This window comes from Ranitomeya variabilis, chromosome 7 (assembly GCF_051348905.1).
Source record: "Ranitomeya variabilis isolate aRanVar5 chromosome 7, aRanVar5.hap1, whole genome shotgun sequence".
Taxonomy (NCBI): domain Eukaryota; kingdom Metazoa; phylum Chordata; class Amphibia; order Anura; family Dendrobatidae; genus Ranitomeya; species Ranitomeya variabilis.
Genome location: NC_135238.1, coordinates 138,102,085 through 138,129,258, shown reverse-complemented (window position 1 = coordinate 138,129,258; position 27,174 = coordinate 138,102,085). Strand labels below are relative to the sequence as shown.

Sequence of the window (27,174 nt, the reverse complement as noted above, 5' to 3'; positions counted from 1 at the left end):
AGGAAGATCTAAGGGTACCGTCACACAGTGGCATTTTTATCGCTACGACGGCACGATTCGTGACGTTCTAGCGATATCGTTACGATCTCGCAGTGTCTGACACGCTACTGCGATCAGGCACCCAGCTGAGAATCGTACGTCGTAGCACATCGTTTGAAACTTTCTTTTGTCGCTGGATCTCCCGCTGTCATCGCTGGATCGTTGTGTGTGACAGCGATCCAGCGATGCGTACGCTGGTAACCAGGGTAAACATCGGGTAACTAAGCGCAGGGCCGCGCTTAGTAACCCGATGTTTACCCTGGTTACCAGCGTAAAAGTTAAAAAAAAACAAACCGTACATACTCACATCTGATGTCCGTCAGGTCCCTTGCCGTCTGCTTTCCGCTCTGACTGTCTGCCGGCCGGAAAGTGAGAGCAGATCACAGCGGTGACGTCGCCGCTGCGCTCTGCTCTCACTGTACGGCCGGATCTCAGTCAGAGCAGGAAGCAGACGGCAAGGGACTTGACGGACATCAGATGTGAGTATGTACGGTTTGTTTTTTTTTACTTTTACGCTGGTAACCACGGTAAACATCGGGTTACTAAGCGCGGCCCTGCGCTTAGTAACCCGATGTTTACCCTGGTTACCCGGGGACTTCGGCATCGCTCCAGCGCCGTGATTGCAACGTGTGACCGCAGTCTACGACGCTGGAGCGATAATCATACGATGCTACGACGTCACGAATCGTGTCGTCGTAGCGATGTAAATGGTACTGTGTGACGGTACCTTAATATGTAAGGATTCTCAATCAGTAACGCTTACTTTACTTACTAGACAAACACGACCTTGGTTACTTTGTTCATCTACATATCGTAAGTAGTGATGAGTGAATGTGCTCAGTTAACATGTTGTCCGAGCATGCCTGGGAGTTATGCGCACATGCTCGGATAAGGCTACTTTCACACTAGCGTCGTGCACTGCACGTCGCTATGCGTCGTTTTGTAAAAGTGCTTGCAGGATGCGTTTTTTCTTTATAGACTAGCATTAGCGACGCAGTGTGACGCATTGCCACACGTCGCAACCGTCGTGGGACGGTTGCGTCGGACCGTCGCCACCAAAAAACGTTGCATGTAACGTTTTTTGGTGCGTCGTGTCCAGCATTTCCGACTGCGCATGCGCGGCCGGAATTCCACCCCCGCCTCCCCGCACTTCACAATGGGGCAGCGGATGCGTTATAAAACTGCATCCGCTGCCCCCGTTGTGCGGCGCATTCACTGCTAGCGTCGGTACGTCGCAACGACGCAATTCGTCGTACGCTAGTGTGAAAGTAGCCTCATATGTTCAAGTCCCTGTGGCTGCATGTTTTGCGGCAGGAGACAGCCACAACACATGCAGGGATTGCCTGTTTGTTTGGCAATCCCCACGTGTGTTGCATCTGTCTACCACTGCAAAACAAGCAGCCACAGGGACTTGAATATGTTGTCTAAGCACGTTCGCACATCACTAACAGTAAGCAATGCCAAGAGGCATCAAAAAGGAGCATCTGCCGTACAACACAGCTTTTATTTTGGTGTACCTACCACACTAAGTTTAGAAGCCAGTATGTAAATCATCAGAAACAAATAAGACACTTCAAGAAATTGCACATAGTCCCATAAGCCTTAGTATATGACAACACCTCAAAGCTGCTGCTAGGTGTAAACTAGCATATATGGGATTCCAAAGAATCCACAAAAATAATAATGGACAGAATACTGTGGATGCAGTTTTATCATTGTAGGAACCAAATTCATTTTTCAAGTAGCAGGCAATGACTTTTATACCAATAGAGAACCATACAGAATCATGGGTGACGGGAGAGTTTTCCATCATACTGGCTGCATATGTAAATATTAGAGAAGTACAATAATGCTTTTATCTGATTCTCCTCATGACCAACGAGGCCATTGACTGACTGCAGGGTAAGGAGACTCACGGGATGGGGTATCATTACATCCAGGTCTCAACAGAGACCACTGGAGCAACGAGGGTGGTACTCATCTCCTTATTTTATAATAAATCCTGGAAAACCTCAGTTTTTTTAGAAATGCATTTCAAATTGTAGTTTATTTCTATAATTTGCTCAGCATCATCAGAAAGAGTAAACTTTTTTTATGGGGACAGTGTCAGATTTAGTTTCTCACATTCCAAAATGTGGTGCCATATGCACACGCTGCGGATTTTGCTGCGGGTCCGCAGCGGTTTCCCATGTGTTTACAGTACCATGTAAACCTATGGGAAACGCAATCCGCTGTGCACATGCTGCGGACAAAAAAAGCGCGGAAACGCAGAGGTTAATTTTCCGCAGCATGTCAATTCTTTGTGCGGATTCCGCAGCGGTTTTACACCTGCTCCATAATAGAAAACCGCAGGTGTAAAACCGCAGTAGAAACCGCACAAAAACCACAGTAAATCCGCGATAAATCCGCAGGAAAAAAGCACTGTTTTTGCCCTGCGGATTTATCAAATCCGCTGCGGAAAAATCCCCAGTGGACATTTCTACGTGTGCACATACCCTTAATGTTTTGTTCAAATTACCGTAGTTTTCACTTTTGCCTTGTGAAATGGCCTCCAGCATGCTAAAAAAGCATGAATGTCCCCAAGCAAGAATGGGTTGTTATGGTCTGTCATCGGTCAGTATTTGGCCGATATCCAGCTGCCAGGGTGAATTGCAGAAGTCTTCAAAAATAAGGGACAACACTGTCGAGTCTGTGCATAAACTTCATATTCTTGCCAAAGAAAGTAAAAAAAAACTTCATTAACCAGAGAAGAATCTAATTCAGTTGGATTACTCTAAAGATCGGTCTCTTCAAGAAATTCATAATTTACCATATTTTCCTCATATCATATTGTTCAGGCTTTCACATAGGCCACTCCCTTCAATATTCAAGTTGTATAGCTTGCTACTGCTAATTTACTGGGACAGTCTGGAAAAGGTTATTAACCCTACCTCTTGAGGAAAAAAAGTTTTCAGAATTTTAAGAAATAAATTGAGCTCCAGTAAACTACACTGAGTGCACAATTATTAGGCAAGTGAGTATTTTGACAATTTCATCATGGTTTTCCAATTCCAAGCTGTATAAACTTGAATACTTATTGGTTGAAGCCGATCAGGTGACGTGTATTTGTGCGATGATGGAGTGTGAGGCCTATGGTTATCAACACCCTTTATCAAGGTGTGCAGAATTATTTGGCAGCTTGTTTTACTCAGGCAAACTGAAGAGAATGATTCTTGAAGAACCAGATGGATGGGCCTGTGGCTGGATCAGTAACGGGCACAGACCTCTGCTTCGACAAAGGCACCAGCAAAGTGCAGGTCGGGTACTGCTATGGGGGCTGCTATTATTAAAGATGAGTAGTTGGACCTTTCCAGGTTGAAGATGGACTGAAAATCAACTCCCGAGTCTACTAACAAATGTTAGCAGACACTTTTTTCAAGCAGTGGTACAGGAATAAGTGAACATCATTCAAGAAAATCATGATTTTTATGCAGGACAGGTCTCATCACATGCATCGAAGTCTCCACTGCTTGGCTGCCAGTAAAGGCCTTAAAGATAAATAATAAGTACTTGTGGATCCTTCTTAAAAATGGGAGATTTAAAGTGAAGGAAACCAGTCTCACCTCTGAACAGTGTCCTGGAGGCTGTGGTTGGTGCTGCCCAAAAAGCTGATCATCAACAGATTAAGAAACTGACAGATTCCATGGATGGAAGGAATAGGACCATTAGTGAAAAGTAGGGTGGCTAAACTGGTCACTGAGATTTTCTAAGAAATATCTGAAATGTATTTTTGTATATTGAGTTGTTTGGTTTGGTTATTCTCATTTTAACAAAAGAAAATAAATAACTGTTATATTTTTTAATTTGGTTGCATAATAATTCTGCACACAGATATTCTCCAAAGAAAGACAAAACCTCACTTTTACTTTCTTAAATATACAGGTTTCAGGTTTATTAGCCTTTTGGAGTGACCGACAGTACTGCAGTAATTCAATAATAAAATTAATCATCAAAAATACAAATTGCCTGAAAATTGTGCTAAGTGCGTGTGTGTACACACATTTATTTATTTTTTTTAAGTCGAGAAGTTCTGTGTAATTTGAATTTCAAAGTGAATATTATAAAAATTACTTCAAATCATAAGCATCTGATCAAATTGAAAAAAAAAAAAGCAATCTTGATTGGTTCAAAAATGACATTTTAGGATCAAATAGGAACTGTATTTCATAGATATGAACAGATTTAAGATTATCCAAATATTCTGACACAAAGCGACCACCAACATCTGTAACCTGAGAACAGGCTTCATCACATCTACCAATCTACCATTCGACAACCAATACGTTTAACCATCGACACCATTAATCTGCAATTGTATCCCCCCTCCCCTCCCCCATGCAGGAAGTCCACCTAAAAAGATGGATTGAAGAGCCAAGGTAAATCATTGTATCCTTCCATCAACTGAATTGTTTACATCCTTATCTCATTTACTAAAAAATTGATGTGGGCTAATGGCAAAAATCATAAAGCAGCCCCCATGCCAAATATCGTGGTGGAATGAGAACTAAAAATCTTCCAATGCATCGGCTCCTAGTTAATGGAACCAAATAGGACATACTCTGCGGCTCTTACATCTTTTCTGCCCTGTCCATACAATATAGGTATATTTCACATGTGTAAGGCCAACAGAAAACATGGAATGGAGCTACCGCAAGCAATGCTTCATGCGGATGCAGCCCAGAACTGCAAGACTTTTCTAGATTTTAATTAAAAAAAACCATACAAAAAACAACCATACTCACACAATGGAGCCAAGATCATAATGGCTTAATATGTCAGGAAAGACATTGGGTTCTTTCTGGATTAAATATAACAGACTTAGCTTAGTGGCTTAATCTACCGACATAAAACCCCCTCCCCACAACTCAAAAGGGACAATGGATCTCAGGTAGTAACAGCATGAGGCATTCATCCTGGTATCAGAATTAATGTAGGGGCCCAATATCACTCCTTGAGATGAAGACAGTAAAGCAGACAAACAAGTATAGGAGCACCAGTGCTATTACAGCACAAAGAGGACACTGTGGTAAGCAAAGCCCTCCTTCAAAAGGGCATCCAGGGGAAAATGTGGTAAGAGCAAGGGGTATAAAGCAGGAGTCACTTCCCATCCAGCCTTTTCCTTTATGCAACAAGGAAAGATATCAATTAGGATTTGGGAAAGAGGAGGTGGAGTTGTTGGTACTAGTAGCGGTGGCACCTGTCACAGTAAATCCCGCAGGAGGTGCAATTGAGCTATGGCTGGGTTGCAGGTCTTTGGGGATGCCACTGTGAGCAGATAACTGATGACCAAATGCTGCTATGAATTGAGGAAGCTGCAGTTTTGGAGATGTGGAGTCCATGAGTTCTGTAGAAGGGGGGCTTAGGCCGCTGAAACCTGTCTGCGGTAACCCCGGAAGCATGTTGGAGCTATTTGGGGTCACAGTGGAGAAAGTAGGCTGTGTAACCTCTGAATGAGAGGCAGCTTGTGGGGTGGATAAAGATGTTGAAAGTAGGTGTCCATCAGAACTTATGAAGGTGCCAAATGTTGATGGGTCACTAAGGTTGACAGGAAGGTTCCCCCAGTGAGTTCGGGGATTTACAACCCCACTTAGTGGTACATCCAGCTGGGTGGTGAGCAAGTGCTGAGTAATAATGGGTACCTCAGAAGAAAAAGTTAATGTTAAACCGTCACCAGAGAAGGAGGTGGTATGAGGGGATGTAGTTTGGTCACTGTATGGTGATGGCACATGCTCACTATCGTAATGGCTTCCATGCGGGGACGAATGTGAATGGTCACTGCTATATTGCTGTTGTGAGGTGATCCCATCTTCTCCTTTACCCAATATCTCTCCTGGGAGAGGCCTCAGGGATACATGGCTGCTTTCTTGTAGTCCATGGTATGAACCCGTGTAAGACCTCTCTTCAAGAGAGCTGTGGCTTATTAGAGTGGTAGAAGTAAGGCCAACATTGGCAGAGGATGAAAACTGCCTCTGAACATGCCCACTCAGAGGTGCAGACGAGCTAGATAAAGCAGCACGGCCAAGGAGGTTTTCATCCAATTCCAGACTGGTAAAGTTTTCGTGGACCATTCGCCCATTGAGTAGCTCTCCAAGATCTGTGTGATCGTCTCTGGTCAACTGTTGGATTTCTGAACTTCCAGCACCTGAGGAGAAGGCTGTTAGGCCACGGTCTGAGAGGTCATGACTATTAACACTATCAGCCTGGGCCAGCACCGCAATAGAACTCAGACATTCCAGAGATGTAACAGCTTGAAGGGCCCGTTCCAACTCCTCCGCCTCTTCGGTAGTAGGGAGAAGTTCTCCGTTCTTACCTTTACAGAAAATAAACAGAAAAAATTGAACTGGTACAGCAGAAAAATATTACTTTTCATGCAAGCAAGATGTCATTCATTCCATACCCTTGAAAACTGTTGTGTTTTAAAATTCTTCATCAGTATTTTTTTCAGTAACATTTTTGTATCAAAATTTTTGCCAACATGTTACTCAACCAAAAACTTCCACAGAACGAGAGTCATAATTGTGAATAATGTCTGAGCATATTAGGTTAGGCTATGGGTTGAACTAGATGGACTTAAAGTCTTCCTTCAACCTTAATAACTATGTTACTAATATTTAGATCCTGCACATCATAAACAATAAAGCAGGCACTAGATCACCGGAAATATATTTGGAGCCATGAAGAATTTTTCTTTTTAACCCCTTCACCCCGACGCCTGTTTTAACCTTCCAGATTTTTAGAATTCTGACTACTGTCACTTTATGAGGTCATAACACTGGAACGCTTCAATGTATACCTTGGATTCTGACACTGTTTTTGTGACATATTGTACTTCACGATAGTGGTAAAATTTATTTAATATGACTTGAATTTATTGGTGAATAAAATCGGAAATTTGGCACAATTTTGAAAATGTTGCAATTTTCAAACTTTTAATTTTTATGCCCTTAAATCAGACAAAATTGTTAATAAAAATAATAATAATTTTTGAAACATTTATTTTTATTAGGAAGTTATAAGGGTTAAAAGTTGACCATCGATTTTTCATTTTTACAGCAAAATATACAAACCATTTTTTTAAGGACCACCTCACACTTGAAGTGACTTTGGGGGACCTATACGACAGAAAATACCCAAAAGTGACACCATTTTAAAAACTACATCCCTCAAGGTACTTAAACATTCAAGAAGCTTATTAACCCTTCAGGTGATTCACAGGAATTAATGGAATGTTGAAGGAAAAAATGAACACGTAACTTTTTTTATTTTATTTTATTTTTTTTTCACAAAAAAATTCCTTTAGACCAATTTTTTTATTTTCATAAGGGTTAAATTGCGCCATAAAAGTTTGCTGTGCAATTTTTCCTGAGCATGCCGATACCCCATATGTGGGGGAAAAAAATCACTGTTTGCCATTTGACTTTTTGAATGTAAAATTTGCTGGAATATGTAGCGGACACCGTGTCATGTTTGGAGAGCCCCTGATGTGCCCAAACAGTGGAAACCCCCCACAAGTGACACCATTTTGGAAACTCAGGGAACTTATCTAGATGTGTGGTGATCACCTTAAACCCCCAGGTGCTTCACAAAAGTTTATAACGTTGAGCCATGAAAATAAAAAAAATCCCATTTTTCCCACAAAAAATGTTTTTTTTTTAATCCAAAATTTAGTATTTTCACCAGGTAAAAAGGAGAAATGGACCCCAAAATTTGTTGTGCAATTTCTCCTGAGTTCACCGATACCCCATATGTCGTTGAAAACTACTTCTGAGGCACAGTGCAAAGCTCAGAAGGGAAGTAGCGCCATATTACAGTGCAGATTTACGGTAGCTACACAGGTTTGAGGGTGCCATGTCACATTGGCAGTGCCCCTGAGGTGCCAGAACATAAGAACTCTTCATAAGTGACTCCAAATTACTGTATTTTCTGGTGTATAAGACGACTGGGCGTATAAGACGACCCCCAACTTTTCCATATAAAATATGGAATTTGGGATATGTCCGCTGTATAAGACGGGGGTCATCTTATACGCCCAGTCATCTTATACGGCGTGTGGTTCCCAGGGTCTGAAGGAGAGGAGACTCTCCTTCATGCCCTGGGATCCATATTCATGTAAAAAATAAAGAATAAAAATAAAAAATATGTATATACTCACCCCTCCGAGAAGCCTGGCTGTCACCGCTGCAAGCGTTTGCCTCCGTTCCTAAGAATTGCAGAGCGTGAAGGACCTTCGATGATGTCACGGTCAGGTGACCGGTCACATGAGCGGTCACGGACCAATCACAGGACTGCGACGTCATCGAGGGTCCTTCATGCTCTGCAATTCTTAGGAACAGAGGCAGACGCTTGCAGCCGTGACAGCCAGGCTTCTCGGAGGGGTGAGTATATCCATATTTTTTTTTTTTATTCTTTATTTTTTACATGAATATGGATCCCAGGGCCTGAAGGAGAGTTTCCTCTCCTTCAGACCCTGGGAACATCCAGGATCGCTCCCTGCAAACGCCGTACCCGGCGTATAAGACGACCCCCGACTTTTGGGACAATTTTTAGGGGTTAAAAAGTCGTCTTATACGCCGGAAAATACGGTACAAGCTAAACCGCTCAATAAATTAACCTAGGGGTGCAGTGATCATCTTGACACCACAGGCGTGTCAGAGAATTTTATACCATTGGGAAGTGAAGAAAAAATAATTTACATTTTTACCACCAAAATTGTGTGCTAACCCCAAATTTTACATTTTCAGAATGGAAAAACGATAAAAATGGCAGCAAAACTTGCTCCACAATTTTTGTTGAATGTAGAAATACCCCATATGTGGCTGTACAGTACTGCTTAGCCATAGGTCGGAGTCACACTAGCGTAGAATACGGACGAGTGCTATGCGAGAAAACATCGCATAGCACTCAGACCAGTGTTAATCTATGGGGCAGCTCCCATCACCATTTTTTTCTTGGGTGTATTCAACGTGCGAGTGAAATCGCAGAATGCTGCAATTGTACGCGTATATCGCCCAAGTCTCACAAATGCAAGCCTATGGGTACGAGAGAAAACTCGGACACCACACGGACCATCTGTGTGACTTGCGAAAAATATGCACACATTTTCCTCCTTTCAGCACATTGAGCCATTAAATTCACTGGAAAAGAGCAGTGAGAAACGTAAAGCCATACGCAGGTCATACAGATTCCATATGGATACATAGATGCAAGTAGCCCCTAAGTGCTAGAAAAGCAGAATCCCCCCTAAATGACCCCATTTTAGAAATTAAACCCCTTTGGGAATTTATCTACAGGTGTGACGATTTGACTCCATGAGTGTTTTCCAGAAAGACAGCAGTGGATGTTGCTGAATGAAAATTGCAAACTGCCATTGTAGTGACCGTACATTATGCCCAGCTCGTGCTTCTGGAGACACGCACCTGTAAGTTAGGCAGGTTCTCATCACTGCAGAAATGCCAAACATGTGGGCGCTAAATGTGGTTTATGCTACTTTCACACATCAGGTTTTCGCTGTCAGGCTAAATAAAAAAAAAAAACGGATCAGGCGAATGTTGTCGCCGGATCAGTTTTTTTCCCCATAGACTTGTATTAGTGCCGGATGACATTGCGCTTCATCCGGTTTTCGCCGGATCCGGCAAATCTGCCGTTTCTGGTTTCTGTAAAAAAGTCCATAGCAACGTCTTTTGTCTCCAGGGAAAAAGCCGGAAGCGCCGGATCCGGCTGTTTGCTAGAATGGAAGCCTATGGGAGCCGGAAGGTGCAGATCCGGAAAAGCATTAAGCTACTTACGGGTAGCGGCATTTTTCGGAGGCCCATGACAGCACTACGAGAGAGGGGATCCGCCCTTCAGGAACAGGAAACCTACAGAGATACAAAAGGGCGGCACCTCTCCCTATGCATCAGTTGTATATTAGAGCCCGAGAGGACTACCGCGGTTAGTAGCACACAAATATTATATATAGTTTATATACAAAACTAATCCAATACAAATACCACACGTGAGATCTATATATATCTCATTATATACATTATAGGAAGTGCAACCCCCACGTGAATAGGGAGGGAACTAAGGGTGCTGTCATGGGCCTCCGAAAAATGCCGCTACCCGTAAGTAGCTTAATACTTTATTCGGACTCCCATGACAGCACTACGAGAGAATTACAGAGATGTAAAACTACCTTAGGGAGGGACTATAGCTTGCAGCACCCTTAACCCGAAGGTGAGATCAGAGGAGCACCCCAAGTCCAACCGATAGTGCTTGAAAAAGGTGGAAGGGGACGACCACGTAGCTGCCTTACATATCTGGTCGATTGATACTCCAGATCTTTCCGCCCAGGATGTAGCCATGGCCCTGGTGGAATGCGCCCTCAGATTCTGCGGAGCCGGACCTCCACCTGCAGTATAAGCCAGAGAGATAGCCTCCCTAATCCACTTCGCTAGTGTGAACTTCGAAACTCTAAGCCCTTTCCTAGGACCTTGGAAGGATAAAAATAACGCATCCTCTCTCTTCCAAGCGTTAGTGACTGTGATGTATTCTAACAGGCATCTCCTAACATCTAATGTATGGAGTAGTTCTTCTTTAGCGTTAGAGGGGTTAGGGAGAAATGATGGTAACACTATCTCCTGTGATCTGTGAAAATGTGAGGCGACTTTTGGCAAATAGGCGGGGTCCGGTTTTAGGACTACTCTGTCCTGTAAAAACTCTGTATATGGGGAGAGTCTAGAGAGCGCTTGAATGTCCCCTACTCTACGAGCAGATGTTATCGCTACCAAGAACGCTGTCTTGAGGGACAATAATTTAATTGAAGCAGAATGTAAGGGCTCAAACGGTTCTCTAGTCAAGGCTGACAGGACTAGGTTGAGATCCCAAGGTACCGACCTGTTCTTGTGTATAGGTCTAGCTCTACTAGAAGCTTTTATAAACCTTGATACCCAATAGTTATTAGCAACGTTACAAGAAAACAGGGCCCCCAGGGCTGAGACTTGTACTTTTAGTGTACTCGTGGATAGGTTTAGCTCTAACCCTTTCTGCAGGAATTCTAAAATTTGGTTAATTGGTAACCCTTCTTCAATTCTGAAATCTGAAGAGGCCAAGAACTTCCTCCAGGTTCTAGAGTAGATCTTTGTTGTTATATTTTTTCTACTCTTCATAAGGGTATCAATTAAGTTTGGGGAAAAACCTCTGTTTTTTAATAATGACCTCTCAAACACCATGCCGTCAAATGGAGCCCCTTCACCTGCGGATGGGTGATCGGACCTTGATGGAGTAAATTGGGAATGTCCGGAAGTACCCAGGGGTCTTCCATCGACATGGTCCTGAGCCACGCGAACCAAGCTCTCTTGGGCCAGAAAGGGGCGACCAGTATGACCCTTGCTCGGTCCTCCCTTATTTTCCTGACCACAAGAGGTAATAGGCCCAGCGGGGGAAACGCATAAGCCAAACGGAAGTCCCATTTGATCAGGAATGCGTCCACTGCCAACGGATTCTCCCTGGGATTCAGAGAACAGAATTTTTTTGTTTTTCTGTTGTCCCTGGTGGCAAACAGGTCCACGTCTGGATGACCCCACATGTGGACAATCTGACCGAAGATGTCTCTGTTCAGGGACCATTCCCCTTGTTTTAAGGTGTTGCGGCTTAGAAAGTCCGCTTTTATGTTTTCTTTCCCTTTTAAATGTAGAGCAGTTAAAGATAGTAAATTGCTCTCTGCTGTCTGGAGAAGGCGGTCCGCTACCTCCATCAGAGATTCGGAGTGTGTTCCACCCTGGTGGTTTACGTAGGCTACTGTCACCTGGTTATCGGAGAGGATCTTGACATGGTGACCCTGTAGATACATGAGGAGTTTTTTAACTGCTAGTTCGATAGCCATTAACTCTCTCTGATTGGAAGAAGCTGACGTTTGAGGGTCCCATAGCCCTTGAACTACGATGTCACCCATGTGTGCCCCCCATCCCGTAGGGCTGGCGTCAGTTGTTATTACACGAGTCACATGGGTCACCCAGGGAACTCCTGCCGACAGATTGTCTTCTACTAGCCACCATCTGAGAGATATAAGTACTACTGGACTTAACGTCACCTGACCCTGCAAGGATCCCTGTAAGGCTCTATCATTGTCCAGAACCTCAAACTGCAAAGGTCTGGTATGGAATTGGGCTCAACGGACAGCAGGAATGCACGAAGTTAGGGATCCTAACAGTGACATAGCCTGTCTAAGGGTCATGGATGGTTTATTGATCGCCTTTAACACCTGTTGTTGAATGTGGAGTAATTTATCAGGCGGCAGACAGCATTGTTGGGTCTCTGAATTTAATAACAGTCCGAGGAATCTTTGAATTTTTAGGGGCTGTAAACGGGATTTGTCATAATTTATAATCCAGCCCAGATGTTCTAGTTTGGCTATGGCTGTCATTGCTTGCGAAAGGCAATGATCTGCTGAATTCCCCACAATAAGGAAATCATCCAGATAAGGTATTATGAGGATATCGGATTCTCGCAAATATGCCATAACCTCAGCGACTACCTTGGTAAATACCCTAGGAGCTGCAGAAATGCCGAAGGGAAGGGCTCGATATTGAGAATGACGAACAATTCCCTCTATAGACACCGCCACCCTCAGGAACCTCTGGAAGTTCTCATGGATAGGAACATGATAGTATGCGTCCTTAAGATCTACAACTACCATAAAGCAGTGTTTGAACAACATCTTTATTGTAGTACTGATAGACTCCATTTTGAAGGTTTTATTAACCAGGAATTCATTAAGAGATTTAAGATTAATGATGGTCCTAAATGACTTATCTGGTTTTTGAATCAGAAATAGAGGAGAGTAGAACCCTCTTCCTCTTTCTGAATCTGGGATCTCAATCAGCACCTTTTTAAGACATAAATTGGTGACTTCAGCTTCCAAAGCCGTTTGTTCAATAGAGGAGGAACGTAAGGGGGTTAATTTGAACTTATCCCGAGGCCAATGGTCAAACTCCAGTCTCAGACCGTCTGATATAATGCCTCGGACCCAGTCACTATTAGTGATGTCAGACCATGCGGAAGAGAAGGCTGACAATCTCCCTCCCACAGGGATTGCTAGTCATTGGTCTGACTTTTTACGTTCTTTTGAGGAACGGCGGAACATATAGCCCGTACCTCTCTTGCGTCTATCCTCCCATCTGAAATTATCTCTCGAGGGTGAGGACGCGCGTTTCCTTCCGCGACCAAACCTCCTTCTGTTGAAGGGGCGACGGTAAGATGCTGATGCCAGATTAGGGAACTTCTTCTTATCATCACCTGCTTTTTCAAGCAAGTCATCCAGAGTTGGTCCGAAGAGATATTCCCCTTTACATGGGATAGCGCAGAGCTTGGATCTTGATTGGATGTCACCAGACCAACATTTTAACCATAAGGCTCTACGAGCCGCGTTGGAAAGACCTGCTGCTCTGGCCGCCATTCTGACGGAATCCAGTGAAGCGTCCGACAGGAAGGCCGCAGCATCTTGAATCACTGGGAGCGCATTCAGGATTGTATTCCTGGATGCACCTTCCTTAAGTTGTGACTCTAACTGATCCAGCCAGACCATTAAGGATCTGCCTGTACACGTTGCGGCCACCGCTGGTCTCAGAGATCCGGCCGCCATCTCCCAGGTACCTTTAAGGAAGGTGTCTGCCTTCCTATCGAGCGGATCTTTAAGGGTCCCCATATCCTCAAAGGGTAATGAGGCTTTTTTGGATGCTTTCGCCACCGCCGCATCTAGCTTAGGGGCCTTGTCCCAGGTATCAACGGCTGCATCCTCAAAGGGATACCTGCGTTTTAAAGCTGGTGGTAACGAGCCTTTTTTCTCCGGCTTCTTCCACTCTCGGAGAATTAAATCTTGAACTTTATCTATCACCGGAAAGGATCTGCGTTTCTTATGGTCTAATCCGCTGAACATTATTTCCTGCCTGGAAGGTTGTGTTTTAGGCTCTTCCAGGCCCATGGTACCCCTGACCGATTTAACTAGTTTGTCCACTCGGTCCAGCGGTAGACAAAACCGGCCAGAGTCCTCTTCCGATGACGAGGAAGAGGGAATAGAGCCATAGGAACCTTCCTCTCTTTCTTCCTCCGAAGATTCAGAGATTAAGGGAGTTTTAGGTTTTGAACTTCCCGCCTGGGATAGAGACCGCAGGGATTCCCTTACTTCCATACGGATCATCTCTTTTAAGTTAGCCGTATTTGCAGATTCTTCCGCTACCTAGGGGAGGACAATAAGGTGATACCATCTATCCGACCTGATGTCCCTTAACCCCTACCACACCTGTAGACCTCACCGTCTGTTGTATACAGGGGGCACATAATTTTTTGGGATAAGAATCTGGTAAAGGGATTCCACACAGGGCGCACTCCTTATGTTTCGTCTTTGCACTTCTCTTCCCCTAGAATGACAAAGTATAAGGGGGCCCGCGTCACTGAGTGAACATTCACGTAGATCACTTACCAGTGTACGCCAAATCAAGGTACCGGAACACGAGGGGGTTCTTTCCCAGTCGAAGCTCTCGATCCCTGCTTGGACGAGCTTTTACGGCTGGACTGGTCACTCCTGACATGCTCCTTCTCCAAGGGCTTCTGTCGCACATCCAGTAGCTGAGGCTGCTCACCATCACTCTCCATGATGGAAGTGTGACCAAAAGCAGGGTTCTAAATCCGACACCTGCTTAAATCCCCCCTGGGTTCCGGTCAGCAGACTGCCTGGCGTCATCCCATTGGTTTCTGCTGACCAGACCGCAGCTGGGAGGTCAGCGGTAGTTAGTGGGGAATCCGGTGTCCAGGATCGATGGGCGCCGCCATCTTGGATAGACTGCGCATATTCAGTGGCCAGTGTCAGGCAGCTGCTACAAAGGCAAATAAAATAATGGGATGTATTAAAAGAGGCATAGATGCTCATGAGGAGAACATAATTTTACCTCTATACAAGTCACTAGTTCGACCACACTTAGAATACTGTGCACAGTTCTGGTCTCCGGTGTATAAGAAAGACATAGCTGAACTGGAGCGGGTGCAGAGAAGAGCGACCAAGGTTATTAGAGGACTGAGGGGTCTGCAATACCAAGATAGGTTATTACACTTGGGGCTATTTAGTTTGGAAAAACGAAGACTAAGGGGTGATCTTATGTTAATGTATAAATATATGAGGGGACAGTACAAAGACCTTTCTGATGATCTTTTTAATCATAGACCTGAGACAGGGACAAGGGGGCATCCTCTACGTCTGGAGGAAAGAAGGTTTAAGCATAATAACAGACGCGGATTCTTTACTGTAAGAGCAGTGAGACTATGGAACTCTCTGCCGTATGATGTTGTAATGAGTGATTCATTAATTAAATTTAAGAGGGGACTGGATACCTTTCTGGAAAAGTATAATGTTACAGGGTATATACACTAGATTCCTTGATAAGGCGTTGATCCAGGGAACTAGTCTGATTGCCGTATGTGGAGTCGGGAAGGAATTTTTTTCACCATGGTGGAGTTACTCTTTGCCACATGGGGTTTTTTTGCCTTCCCCTGGATCAACATGTTAGGGCATGTTAGGTTAGGCTATGGGTTGAACTAGATGGACTTACAGTCTTCCTTCAACCTTAATAACTATGTAACTATCCAGTAACCCGGAAGCGCCTGCCGACTCCGCCCCCGGCGTCACAGCACTCCGGAAACGCTCCTGGGAGCGGTGCAGGACGCCGGAGATGTGCGACAGCGCTCCGGTCGGCGCCGCTTTCCCGTCACCGCTACCCCACTCCACCGCTGCATCGCTGCAAGAACCAAGGGGGGCATATACTTACCAACGCCGGCATAGAATGGAGATCAGGCAATCCTCCGGACCCTGCTCCCTGCTGCCATACGCCACCGACGTGCAGTCCAGCCAGGACCACCGTGGCGCCTCCAGGGACATCCGCACCGGCCGAGGTAGGAGACCCCCCCCGCTACCAGATTCGGCCGGCCGGCCTGGGATCCACTACGGAGATTTTCATCTGTAGGATCCTGTCCCTCCAGGAACAGGAAACCAACTGATGCATAGGGAGAGGTGCCGCCCTTTTGTATCTCTGTAGGTTTCCTGTTCCTGAAGGGCGGATCCCCTCTCTCGTAGTGCTGTCATGGGAGTCCGAATAAATGACGGATTCCGGTTTTTTTAAACTGAGCATGCTCCAAATTTTTTTTTTATCCAATAATCTAGATATGCTAGCCGGATCCGTCGCATCAGTTTTTCACAATCTGCGCCAGATCTGGTTTTTCCAACATTCACCGGATTGTGCCTGATGCAAAGAACCTGATGTGTGAAAGTAGCCTAGGATACACTGGGGCTCAGAAGGCAGGGGAGCATTTGGAATTGGGAGCGCAGAATTTGCTGAATTACTTTTGAAGGGAGAGGAGCCATTTCGCTTTTCCAGAGCCTTTGTGCTACCAGTAAAGTTGAAGCCTGCTGTATTTCCATTAACAGCCCTGAGTGGGGATTTGCTTTTAAGTTGATTGTGTTGACACTTTTTTGGGAACATTTTACATAACGTTTGGGATCACATTTATCCAGCGCTCTACGCTGAGCATTTACTTTGTTGTTTCCATCGAAATCTCTGAGACACGTGATTCAGATCAAACCCTGGAGGGATCCTTTCACTATAATGAGGCAGCAGAGTTACTCTGGAGTCCATCTGGCCTCTGTTCAGGGGTGTCTCTCTTTTCAGAAGTGCACAAACTGGGGCCGACAGCACTTTTATGCAATCCTAAAAGACAGACATTGTTGGATCACAAGTCCTATGGCGTTCACAGTGCCTCCATCTGCCTTATTATAGGGAATCTTCTGCCGGGGGTTAAGTCTGAAGCACGTATTGCAGAGATTTACACATAAACCCTGGTGTAAGCAATCAGCGCAGAGCACAGGATAAATGTGCGCCGAGCATTACTGTGATTTTTCAGAGGCAGAATGAAAAAAATCAACAGATGAAGAATTGGTTTTATTTTTTTACACCATTCCATGTGCGGTATAAGTGATTAGACGACATTATTCTTCGGGTCAGTGCGATTACAGCGATACCAAATTTATATTTTTTTTTTATGTTTTGGCACTTTTTACACAAAAACTACGTTCTAGAAAAAACATACACCTTTTATTGCAAAAACTAGCATCCCCATATTTTGAGAGCTATAATTTTCCCATATTTCGGCAGACAGTCATGTGATGGCTAGTGTTGAGCGATACCTTCCGATACTTGAAAGTATCGGTATCGGATAGTGTCGGCCGATACCCGAAAAATATCGGATATCGCCGATACCGATACCCGATACCAATACAAGTCAATGGGACTCAAGTATCGGAAGGTATCCTGGATGGTTCCCAGGGTTTGAAGGAGAGGAAACTCTCCTTCAGGCCCTGGGATCCATATTAATGTAAAAAATAAAGAATTAAATATGGATATACTCACCTCTCCGGCGGCCCCTGGACCTTACCGCTGTTAACCGGCAGCCTCCGTTCCTAAGAATGAGGAGTTTAGGACCTTCGATGACGTCGCGGCTTCTGATTGGTCGCGTGACTGCTCATGTGACCGCTCACGCGACCAATCACAAGCCGTAACGTCATCGAAGGTCCTAAACTCCTCATTCTTAGGAACGGAGGCTGCCGGTTACAGCGGTAAGGTTCAGGGGCCGCCGGAGAGGTGAGTATATCCATATTTTTTATTTTAATTCTTTAATTTTTACATGAAGATGGATCCGATTCCGATTTCCGATATCACAAAAGTATCGAAACTCGGTATCGGAATTCCGATACCGCAAGTATCGGCCCATACCCGATACTTGCGGTATCGGAATGCTCAACACTAGTGATGGCTTGTTTTTTTGAGGGGCGAGTTGAAGTTTTTATTGGTATCATTTTCAGACATGACTTTTTTGATTGTTTTCTATTCTGATTTTTGGGAGGTAGAATGAACAAAAACCAGCATTTTGGGATTTATTTTTTTATTTTTGTTATACCATTCCGCATATGGTAAAATTGATAAGGCAGCTTTATTCTTCGGGTCAGCACGACTACATCGATACCCAATTTATATTGTTTTTTTATGTTTTGGCGCTTTTACACAATAAAAACTGTTTAGAAAAAAAAACTTTTTGCATTGCTTTATTCTGAATAATATAGAGCTATAACGTTTTTATTTTTCTGCTGATGGAGCTGTATGGTGGCTTGTTTTTTTGCGGGACATGATGACATTTTCAGCGGTACCATTGTTATTTACATTTGTCTTTTTTATCACATTTTATTGCACTTTGTTCAGCGGTGTGATGATAAAGCAGTGTTTTTTGCTTTGTTTTTTATTTATTCTTTTTTTTTTTTTTAAGGAGGCGTCAATACCAAATATGTGCACTTTTTATGTTTATTATTTTACATAAATAAATCTATTTATTGGAAAAATATTTGTTTTCTTGTTCTTTATTTGTTTTGGGTTTTTTTTTAAATATTTTTAAACATTTAAAAAAAAAAAAATTTAACTTTTTTTTTTTTACATTGTCCTAGGATGGGACATCACTGTATAGTATCAGATCGCTGATCTGATACTCTGCAATGCTTCTGCACTTAAGAGCATCAGATCAGCATCTGACAAGCAGGGAAGGAGGTGTCTCTGCTCCTGCGCTGAGCACGGAGACACGCCACCTTCCCTGAAGGATCCCGCGGCCATCAGAACAATGCGATCGCATTACGTTGTTCTGAAGGAAGCACTAGGGAGCTCCCTCCCTGTGTGCGATCTCCTCAATGTCGCTGTCGCTATTGACAGCAGTATCAGAGGGGCTAAACGCCCACGATTGGTGCTAGTACAGATCGTGAGCATTGCTGCAGGGTGTCAGCTCTCACACAGAGCGGACACCAGCACCCAATCATCGCAGCGCCGTATATCTACTACTGTTTGTGGGAATGCAGCTCCCGCAGAGAACTATATATGTCACATGTCGGGAAGGGGTTAAACAAAATAAATGATTAAAAATGTCTTTATTGTGTGCAGTGGTGTTCTTCTGGATCAAAACTACAAAATAGGTGAATTTAGATGAAGCGGGTTTTCCTTAACAATATCCACTATGTTACGATACTAGATGTAAAATGCCCACAGTTATAACATTACAAGATAAAAAATAACACATAAGATTATTGTGTTAAACATAAAAAAAAAAACTCCAGCTGCCTTTTCCACGTCTGTCACTCCAGCTCTATTCCCTACACATACAAGATATTCCTGGACTCGTCTCTGAAAGAGCTACATGGACATATAAATAGTTAGTGGGTGAAATAATCCCGACAGATTCCCTTTTAGCAGTCACAATCAAATGAATGGAACCACGATTCAGTTACAGAAATTTTCCATCTGTATTGTAATCCATATGGCATTACTTTTTATACATCAGCAGTTGATAAAACCTGTACCAAGTACAGTTTCCTACACTAATAGTGGCAATGTATAAAAAAAAAAATCTAATTCTATACGGTCGATTGCATGGGATTCGACTTTTTTCTTTTACGCAACCATAGACTTGAATAGCTGAGTCCCAACCAAAATCCAGAAGAAAGTAGGAAATGCTGCAATTTTATTTTTTTCAGACATTCGATACATATGAAAAGAAAATGATCTGAACAACCCTATTTATGATCAGTGGTCCGAGCGGTCAATGTTTTCCATGGACAGCATCCAGGCCAAAAATTTGGTACTGTGAACATAGCCAGAGTTGTATTCTACTAAAGAGTAGCTAAAATACATAAAGTTTAGGACAGAACAGTGAATAAATCTAAAATTATAATAGAAAAATACCTTCAAAAAAATCGAAGTCCTGCAGATCATCAGGCAAACGTGGGAGAACGTCAGAAAAGTCTTCCTGATTCAGCTCTAAATCATGGGGAATGTCTGTAATCTCACTAGTGATGTCATCAGGTAGCTCTTCTGTGCTCAGGTCTGGTGTGGAAGGACTCCTATAAACCAGCAACATACACAAGGATAAATTAAAAATTACCAAGAAAAGGCTACTGCCACATCAAAAGTAACAACATGTTCTGACGTTGAACAGAGTTGGTCGAAGAAGAGGCTGCTCACACTGCTTCCAACCCAGTCTATCTGATGTAACACTGGAGATATCAAGGGAGCTCAGGTAAGAAGAAACAGTGGACAGCAGTGAGAAAGACCTCTGTCCTCAGCAACCCTGGTATCTCCAGAATTAGATCAGATAGACAGGGCGGACAGCAGTGTGAGCAGCCTCTTCTTACCTCAGCACTCCTGGTAACTCCAGTATTAGATCAGATACCGTATATGATATTGCCTAAACCTGTGTGAATGTATATGTAATGTAGTGTAATTGCAGTAATATACTCACCGATCGCCATCTTCTCTGGTTTCCAGAGCAGCTCTGGTCCTCGTCTGACTCACACGAGGTCTGTTCTAACTGGCGGGGTCACAGTGGGGATTGTGTGTGCGCCGGAATCACTTTATACAGTGCAAGTCTATGGAGCCTAGTCCTGACAATCCATAGGCTTACATTGTGAAAACAACTTCCAGGAGATTTCGGAGTATATTACCGCACTTGCAGTACACTATATACATACTTACACATGTTTAGGCAATACAAAGTTTTGTGGGAATGCTTCTTTAACATCCGATGGCGCGTTATTGTCAGTGTAAAGAAATGGCGGATATTTTTAATATACTCCAATAATTATTTTAATAGATAAAACAAACATGATTTGCTAATTAAAGACATTTAAGAATGAATAATTTGTTTTTCATTTATTTTTTTCTTCTATTCCTTAACCCCTTTCTGACCTCGGACGGGATAGTACGTCCGAGGTCAGAAGCCCCGCTTTGATGCAGGGCTCCGGCGGTGAGCCCGCAGCAAAGCCGGGACATGTCAGCTGTTTTGAACAGCTGACATGTGCCCGCAATAGCGGCGGGTGAAATCGCGATTCACCCGCTGCTATTAACTAGTTAATAGCAGCCGGCCGGGCGGCCGGAAATGAGCGCATCGCCGACCCCCATCACATGATCGGGGGTCAGCGATGCTTCTGCATTGTAACCATAAAGGTCCTTGAGACCTCTATGGTTACTGATCGCCGGTAGCTGTCAGCGTCACCCTGTGGTCGGCGCTCACAGTACACCTGCATTTCTGCTTATGATCGCTGCTATGTAGCGGAGCCGATGGCGTTGTGCCAGCTTCTAGCCTCCCATGGAGGCTATTGAAGCATGGCAAAAAAGTAAAAAAAAAAGTTAAAAAAAAATGTGAAAAAAAAAAAAAAAACATATAAAAAGTTTAAATCACCCCCCTTTCGCCCCAATCAAAATAAATCAATAAAAAAAAAAAAAAAATCAAACCTACACATATTTGGTATCGCCGCATTCAGAATCGCCCGATATAGCAATAAAAAAAAGCATTAACCTGATCGCTAAACAGCGTAGCGAGAAAAAAAATTGAAATGCCAGAATTACGTTTTTTTGTCACCGCGACATTGCATTAAAATGCAATAACGGGCGATCAAAATAACGTATCTGCACCAAAATGGCATCATTAAAAACGCCAGCTCGGCACGCAAAAAATAAGCCCTCAACCAACCCCAGATCATGAAAAATAGAGACGCTACGAGTATCGGAAAATGGCGCCATTTTTTTTTTTTTGGTTTAGCAAAGTTTGGAATTTTTTTTCACCACTTAGATAAAAAAAATAACCTAGTTATGTTAGGTGTCTATGAACTCGTACTGACCTGGAGAATCATAATGGCAGGTCAGTTTTAGCATTTACTGAACCTAGCAAAAAAGCCAAACAAAAAATAAGTGTGGGACTGCACTTTTTTTGCAATTTCACCGCACTTGGAATTTTTTTCCCGTTTTCTAGTACACGACATGGTAAAACCAATGATGTCGTTCAAAAGTACAACTCGTCCCACAAAAAATAAGCCCTCACATGGCGAAATTGACGGAAAAATAAAAAAGTTATGGCTCTGGGAAGGAGGGGAGCGAAAAACGAACACGGAAAAATGGAAAATCCCAAGGTCATGAAGGGGTTAAATACATGATTAGAAGTGGAGATGCCAAATCCACTGCTAAAGTACCGTATATACTCGAGTATAAGCTGACCCGAGTATAAGCCGACCCCCCTAATTTTGCCACAAAAAAACTGGGAAAACTTATTGACTCGAGTATAAGCCTAGGGTGGGAAATACAGCAGCTACCGGTGAATTTCAAAAATAAAAATAGATGCTCCATACCGTTCATTATTGCCCCAAAGGAGGTTCCATATAAAGCTGTGCCATATATAATGCTCCATACCGTTGATTATTGCCCCATAGATGCTCCATATATAGCTGTGCCATATAGAATGCTCTGCACCGTTCATTATGGCCCCATAGATGCTCCTTATAAAGCTGTGCCATATATGCTCTGCACTGTTCATTATGGCCCCATAGATGCTCCTTATTAAGCTGTGCCTTATATGCTCTGCACTGTTCATTATTGCCCGGTAGATGCTCCATATAAATCTGTGCCATATATAGTGCTCTGCACTGTTCATTATGGCCCCATAGATGCTCCTTATTAAGCTGTGCCATATATGCTCTGCACTGTTCATTATGGCCCCATAGATGCTCCTTATTAAGCTGTGCCTTATATGCTCTGCACTGTTCATTATGGCCCCATAGATGCTCCTTATTAAGCTGTGCCTTATATGCTCTGCACTGTTCATTATTGCCCCGTAGATGCTCCATATAAAGCTGTGCCATATATGCTCTGCACTGTTCATTATGGCCCCATAGATGCTCCTTATAAAGCTGTGCCTTATATGCTCTGCACTGTTCATTATTGCCCCGTAGATGCTCCATATAAAGCTGTGCCATATATGCTCTGCACTGTTCATTATGGCCCCATAGATGCTCCTTATAAAGCTGTGCCATATATGCTCTGCACTGTTCATTATGGCCCCATAGATGCTCCTTATAAAGCTGTGCCATATATGCTCTGCACTGTTCATTATGGCCCCATAGATGCTCCTTATTAAGCTGTGCCTTATATGCTCTGCACTGTTCATTATTGCCCCATAGATGCTCCTTATTAAGCTGTGCCATATATGCTCTGCACTGTTCATTATGGCCCCATAGATGCTCCTTATTAAGCTGTGCCTTATATGCTCTGCACTGTTCATTATTGCCCCGTAGATGCTCCATATAAAGCTGTGCCATATATGCTCTGCACCGTTCATTATGGCCCCATAGATGCTCCTTATAAAGCTGTGCCATATATGCTCTGCACCGTTCATTATGGCCCCATAGATGCTCCTTATTAAGCTGTGCCTTATATGCTCTGCACCGTTCATTATGGCCCCATAGATGCTCCTTATTAAGCTGTGCCATATATGCTCTGCACTGTTCATTATTGCCCCGTAGATGCTCCATATAAAGCTGTGCCATATATGCTCTGCACTGTTCATTATGGCCCCATAGATGCTCCTTATTAAGCTGTGCCATATATGCTCTGCACTGTTCATTGTTGCCCCATAGATGTGCCATATAAATCTGTGCCATATATAATGCTCTGCACCGTTGCCCCATAGATGTGCCATATAAATCTGTGCCATATATAATGCTCTGCACCATTGCCCCATAGATACTCCACATAAATCTGTGCCATATATAACGCTGCTGCTGCAATAAAAAAAAAAAAAAAAACACACATACTCACCTCTCTTGCTTGCAGCTCCTCAGCGTCCCGTCCCGGCATCTCTCCGCACTGACTGTTCAGGCAGAGGGCGGCGCGCACACTATATGCGTCATCGCGCCCTCTGACCTGAACAGTTAGAGCCAGAGGATGGGAAGACAGAGTGGCGCCCGGCGTGTGGAACGTGGACAGGTGAATATACAATACTCACCTAGTCCCGGCGCTCCCCCTGCCTGTCACACTGTCTTCGGGTGCCGCAGCTCTTCCCCTGTCAGCGGTCACCGGCACCGCTGATTAGAGAAATGAATATGCGGCTCCACCCCTATGGGAGTGGAGTCCATATTCATTTCTCTAATGAAAGGTCCCACGTGACTGCTGAACAGGGGAAGAGCTGCGGCACCCGAAGACAGTGTGACAGGCAGGGGGAGCGCCGGAACTAGGTGAGTATGCGACAATCCTCTCTCCCCCTCACCCGCCGACCGTGACTCGAGTATAAGCCGAGAGGGGCACTTTCAGCCCAAAAATTTGGGCTGAAAATCTCGGCTTATACTCGAGTATATACGGTATCACCTAAGCAGACTCCAACAATCATGAGATGTATAGGTATTTAGGGGTTTATTTATCAGGACATTTTCTCTCTTGGGGAGTATACACCAATAATTTCTTAACAAAGTGCCAATACGGACCTTATACTAGTGACCTCCACTGGCAGTGATAGGCTGCTGGGCATACAGAGGTTGCCTTGGGGCACTGCAGGTGGAATGGGTTTCTGAGGTCTTCTGGGTCCCCGCCGCCTCTTTTTCTTGTGTTTTTTGGTAAGAGCAGGAGGCTTGGTCTTTTTCCTGGGTTTCCTCTGCTGCTGGTGCTGAACCTTACGTGAATTGTCCCCGCGTAGGAAATTATCCTGATAACGACACAAAAGACAGATGTAATAACCGTAACGGACAATGATTTACAGGGAAAAGTATTTCCAAAAACCTCTTGTAATCTCTGACAATATTCCGTGGGACAGCAATAAACACATCTGTATGCCTTACATATGAGTCTATGTCTCTGTGGAATAAGAGCACGATCCATGGTTACTGAGCATGAAAGCATCTCATCCCTCCACACCATATGTACATTATCCCAGTATGGAGGAACCAGCGGCTCCATTACAGCCTTGTGTGGTTACATTACACTATATCTGTAATGTCAGTATGGACCTCCTCATACTGCTACCTTGTGCTGGGTGGGGTTACGCCAGCAATTTAACCATTAAACACTGGGGTTTTCTTGGATAGAAAATGCAATTTTTAGCAAAATAAAAGAAAAAAAAATTATCTTCCTAAAAAGTCTCTAAATTCCGTACAGAGAAGCCAGGGAGAGCTTGCAGGTGTTCCTCGGAGAGCTGTAGACAGAATGACAACCGAGGAAGTGTTGAGTATCATGAAATATTGCTTTTCCTTTTTGGATGTACTTTTGAACGAAGCTTAACCCTAACCCTAGCTAAAGGCAAAGAAAGAAAAATTATAAAAGAAAAAAAATAATCTGACTAGGGTGATGACAAATATTGAGCGTGATAAATCCTATCACAGTGATCAAAAGCCAGGAACCGATAGAAAAAAAAATCCCTGCTGTTGCCGGCTGGCAGATGTCGGAGGGCTCACTGTTACTTTACTAAAAAATGATGCTGATGTAAAGTAGACATATGGGAAATGTTATTTATTATTTTGTGTGGTATAATCATCTGATTTAAGGGCTAAACTTTGAAAATTGTGACATTTTCAAATGGTCAAAATTTCTAGTTTCATAAATGTACATAAATCATATTGACCAAAATTTACCATTAACATGAAGTACAATACGTCCCGAAAAAACAACCTCAGAATCAGTGGCATATGTTGATGCGTCACAGAGTTATTACCACGTAAAGTGACACTGTCAGATTTCTAGAATTTGGCTTGGTTATTAAGATCAAAATTGGCTCAGTCACTAAGGGGTTAAGGGACCAAAATCAATCATGCCGGATCCTTATGTCCCCCGACATTATCTATTGGGGGAAGGGGAGGGGAGGGGGGGGGGGGGGAGGGGGGAGTCGGTGGTCTCAATACACATTAGACCGTAGGCTGAACTAGTCAATATCAGTGGGTTCAGCTAAAGGGGATTCTAACGTGTTATTGGGGGGTTAAGGCTCTTTAAAGTTGCATTCATTAAATCAGGGGTATGACATATGGTTTTAATAGATTTGTGTATGACATGTTGTAGAAAACCACCCTTCCCCTGAGACAGGCCTAAAGAACAAACGGCCCGCCAAAGGATTCCTTGCGGTCTGCGGAGAACCTGGAGACGCCTTTCTCTTGTTCCTTGTATGGTGTGTTGGGAGTATGGGGGGACAGTATAGAGAGGTAGGGAGACAGTATTAAGAAATGGGAGGCAGTATGGACTGGTGGTAGCGTGGGGGCAGAATGGAGTGGTGGGAGTGTGGGGGGACACTATGGAGTGGTGACAATCTAGGTGGACAATGAAGGACAGTGTTGAGGCCATAGTTCGTAAGGAAGGACAGTGTAGTAGTTATAGGGTATAAGGGAGGACTGTGTTTACAAGGGAGGATATTGCTGTGGTTATAATTTATAAGGGGGGACAGTGTGGAGGTGTATTAATGGAGGTTCTGGTGATGCATTTATGAACTGATGGTAATTCTGGTACTGCATTAATGTATGGTCGGAGGTTCTTGTGATGTATTCATGTTCCGATAGCGGTTCTAATCTTCTACATATGTAGCAATCCATAACTGGTCAGATGACATGATTCATGGCTATGTTAAAACTAAAAATTCTTCAAAACTTGGGCATTTTGAGATTATGAGGAAGAATGCAGTTTCTGGTCCAAAATCTCAATTTAAGTTAGGGTGTGTTGACACTGATGTTTTTTCCAGCAGAATCTCTCCAAATCCTTCTCAAACACACAAAACTTGGTTCTAGTGATGTAATTTTATACTCACAGTAGTTCTGCGGATGCATTCATGGAAGTACCCCTTTACATATTTTTGTGGCCCTTGGGATTGGTTTCATATATTTGACAATGTGACCCTCGGACCAAAAAAATGTTATGCACCCTGCCCAAAGACATCTGAAAATGGCTCTGTCGGAACTAAAATTTAAGACAACCATCTCTCTTACCATTTTCTTGGCATGTTCTTCACATAGAGGCGTTTGATGAGTAACGTCAAAAACTGGTACAGAGCACTGTTGTCCATCTGCAAATTTTGCTGTGCAGCTGGTAAAAAGTTGCTGAGAGGTGTTTGACAAGATATCTTTACCATCATTAAGGAAAATTTGTGGATGAAACAGAAAAAGCATTACCACAATTTAGAAAATATTCAGAACATATGATGAACAGCCAAGAGTAGTAACCGTAAGACAGACATAAAATGGAG

General features: G+C 43.6%; 1 protein-coding gene across 2 annotated transcripts in view; it reads right to left on the bottom strand.

Moving 5' to 3' along the window:
* Nucleotides 1–2,587: 2,587 nt before the first annotated feature.
* Nucleotides 2,588–27,174, bottom strand: part of INO80D (INO80 complex subunit D) — a 76,035-nt gene continuing 51,448 nt past the window's right edge. Inside the window, exons 8-11 of one of the 2 annotated variants that reach the window (XM_077275758.1) lie at nt 26,918–27,051; nt 24,443–24,660; nt 19,878–20,035; nt 2,588–6,388 (exon numbers count right to left, since the gene is read on the bottom strand). In XM_077275758.1, the coding sequence (XP_077131873.1) occupies nt 5,220–6,388; nt 19,878–20,035; nt 24,443–24,660; nt 26,918–27,051 (1,679 nt within the window). In that variant the 3' untranslated portion in view covers nt 2,588–5,219. The remainder of the gene's footprint in view (nt 6,389–19,877; nt 20,036–24,442; nt 24,661–26,917; nt 27,052–27,174) is intronic. The other variant, XM_077275759.1, reaches the window with a different exon arrangement.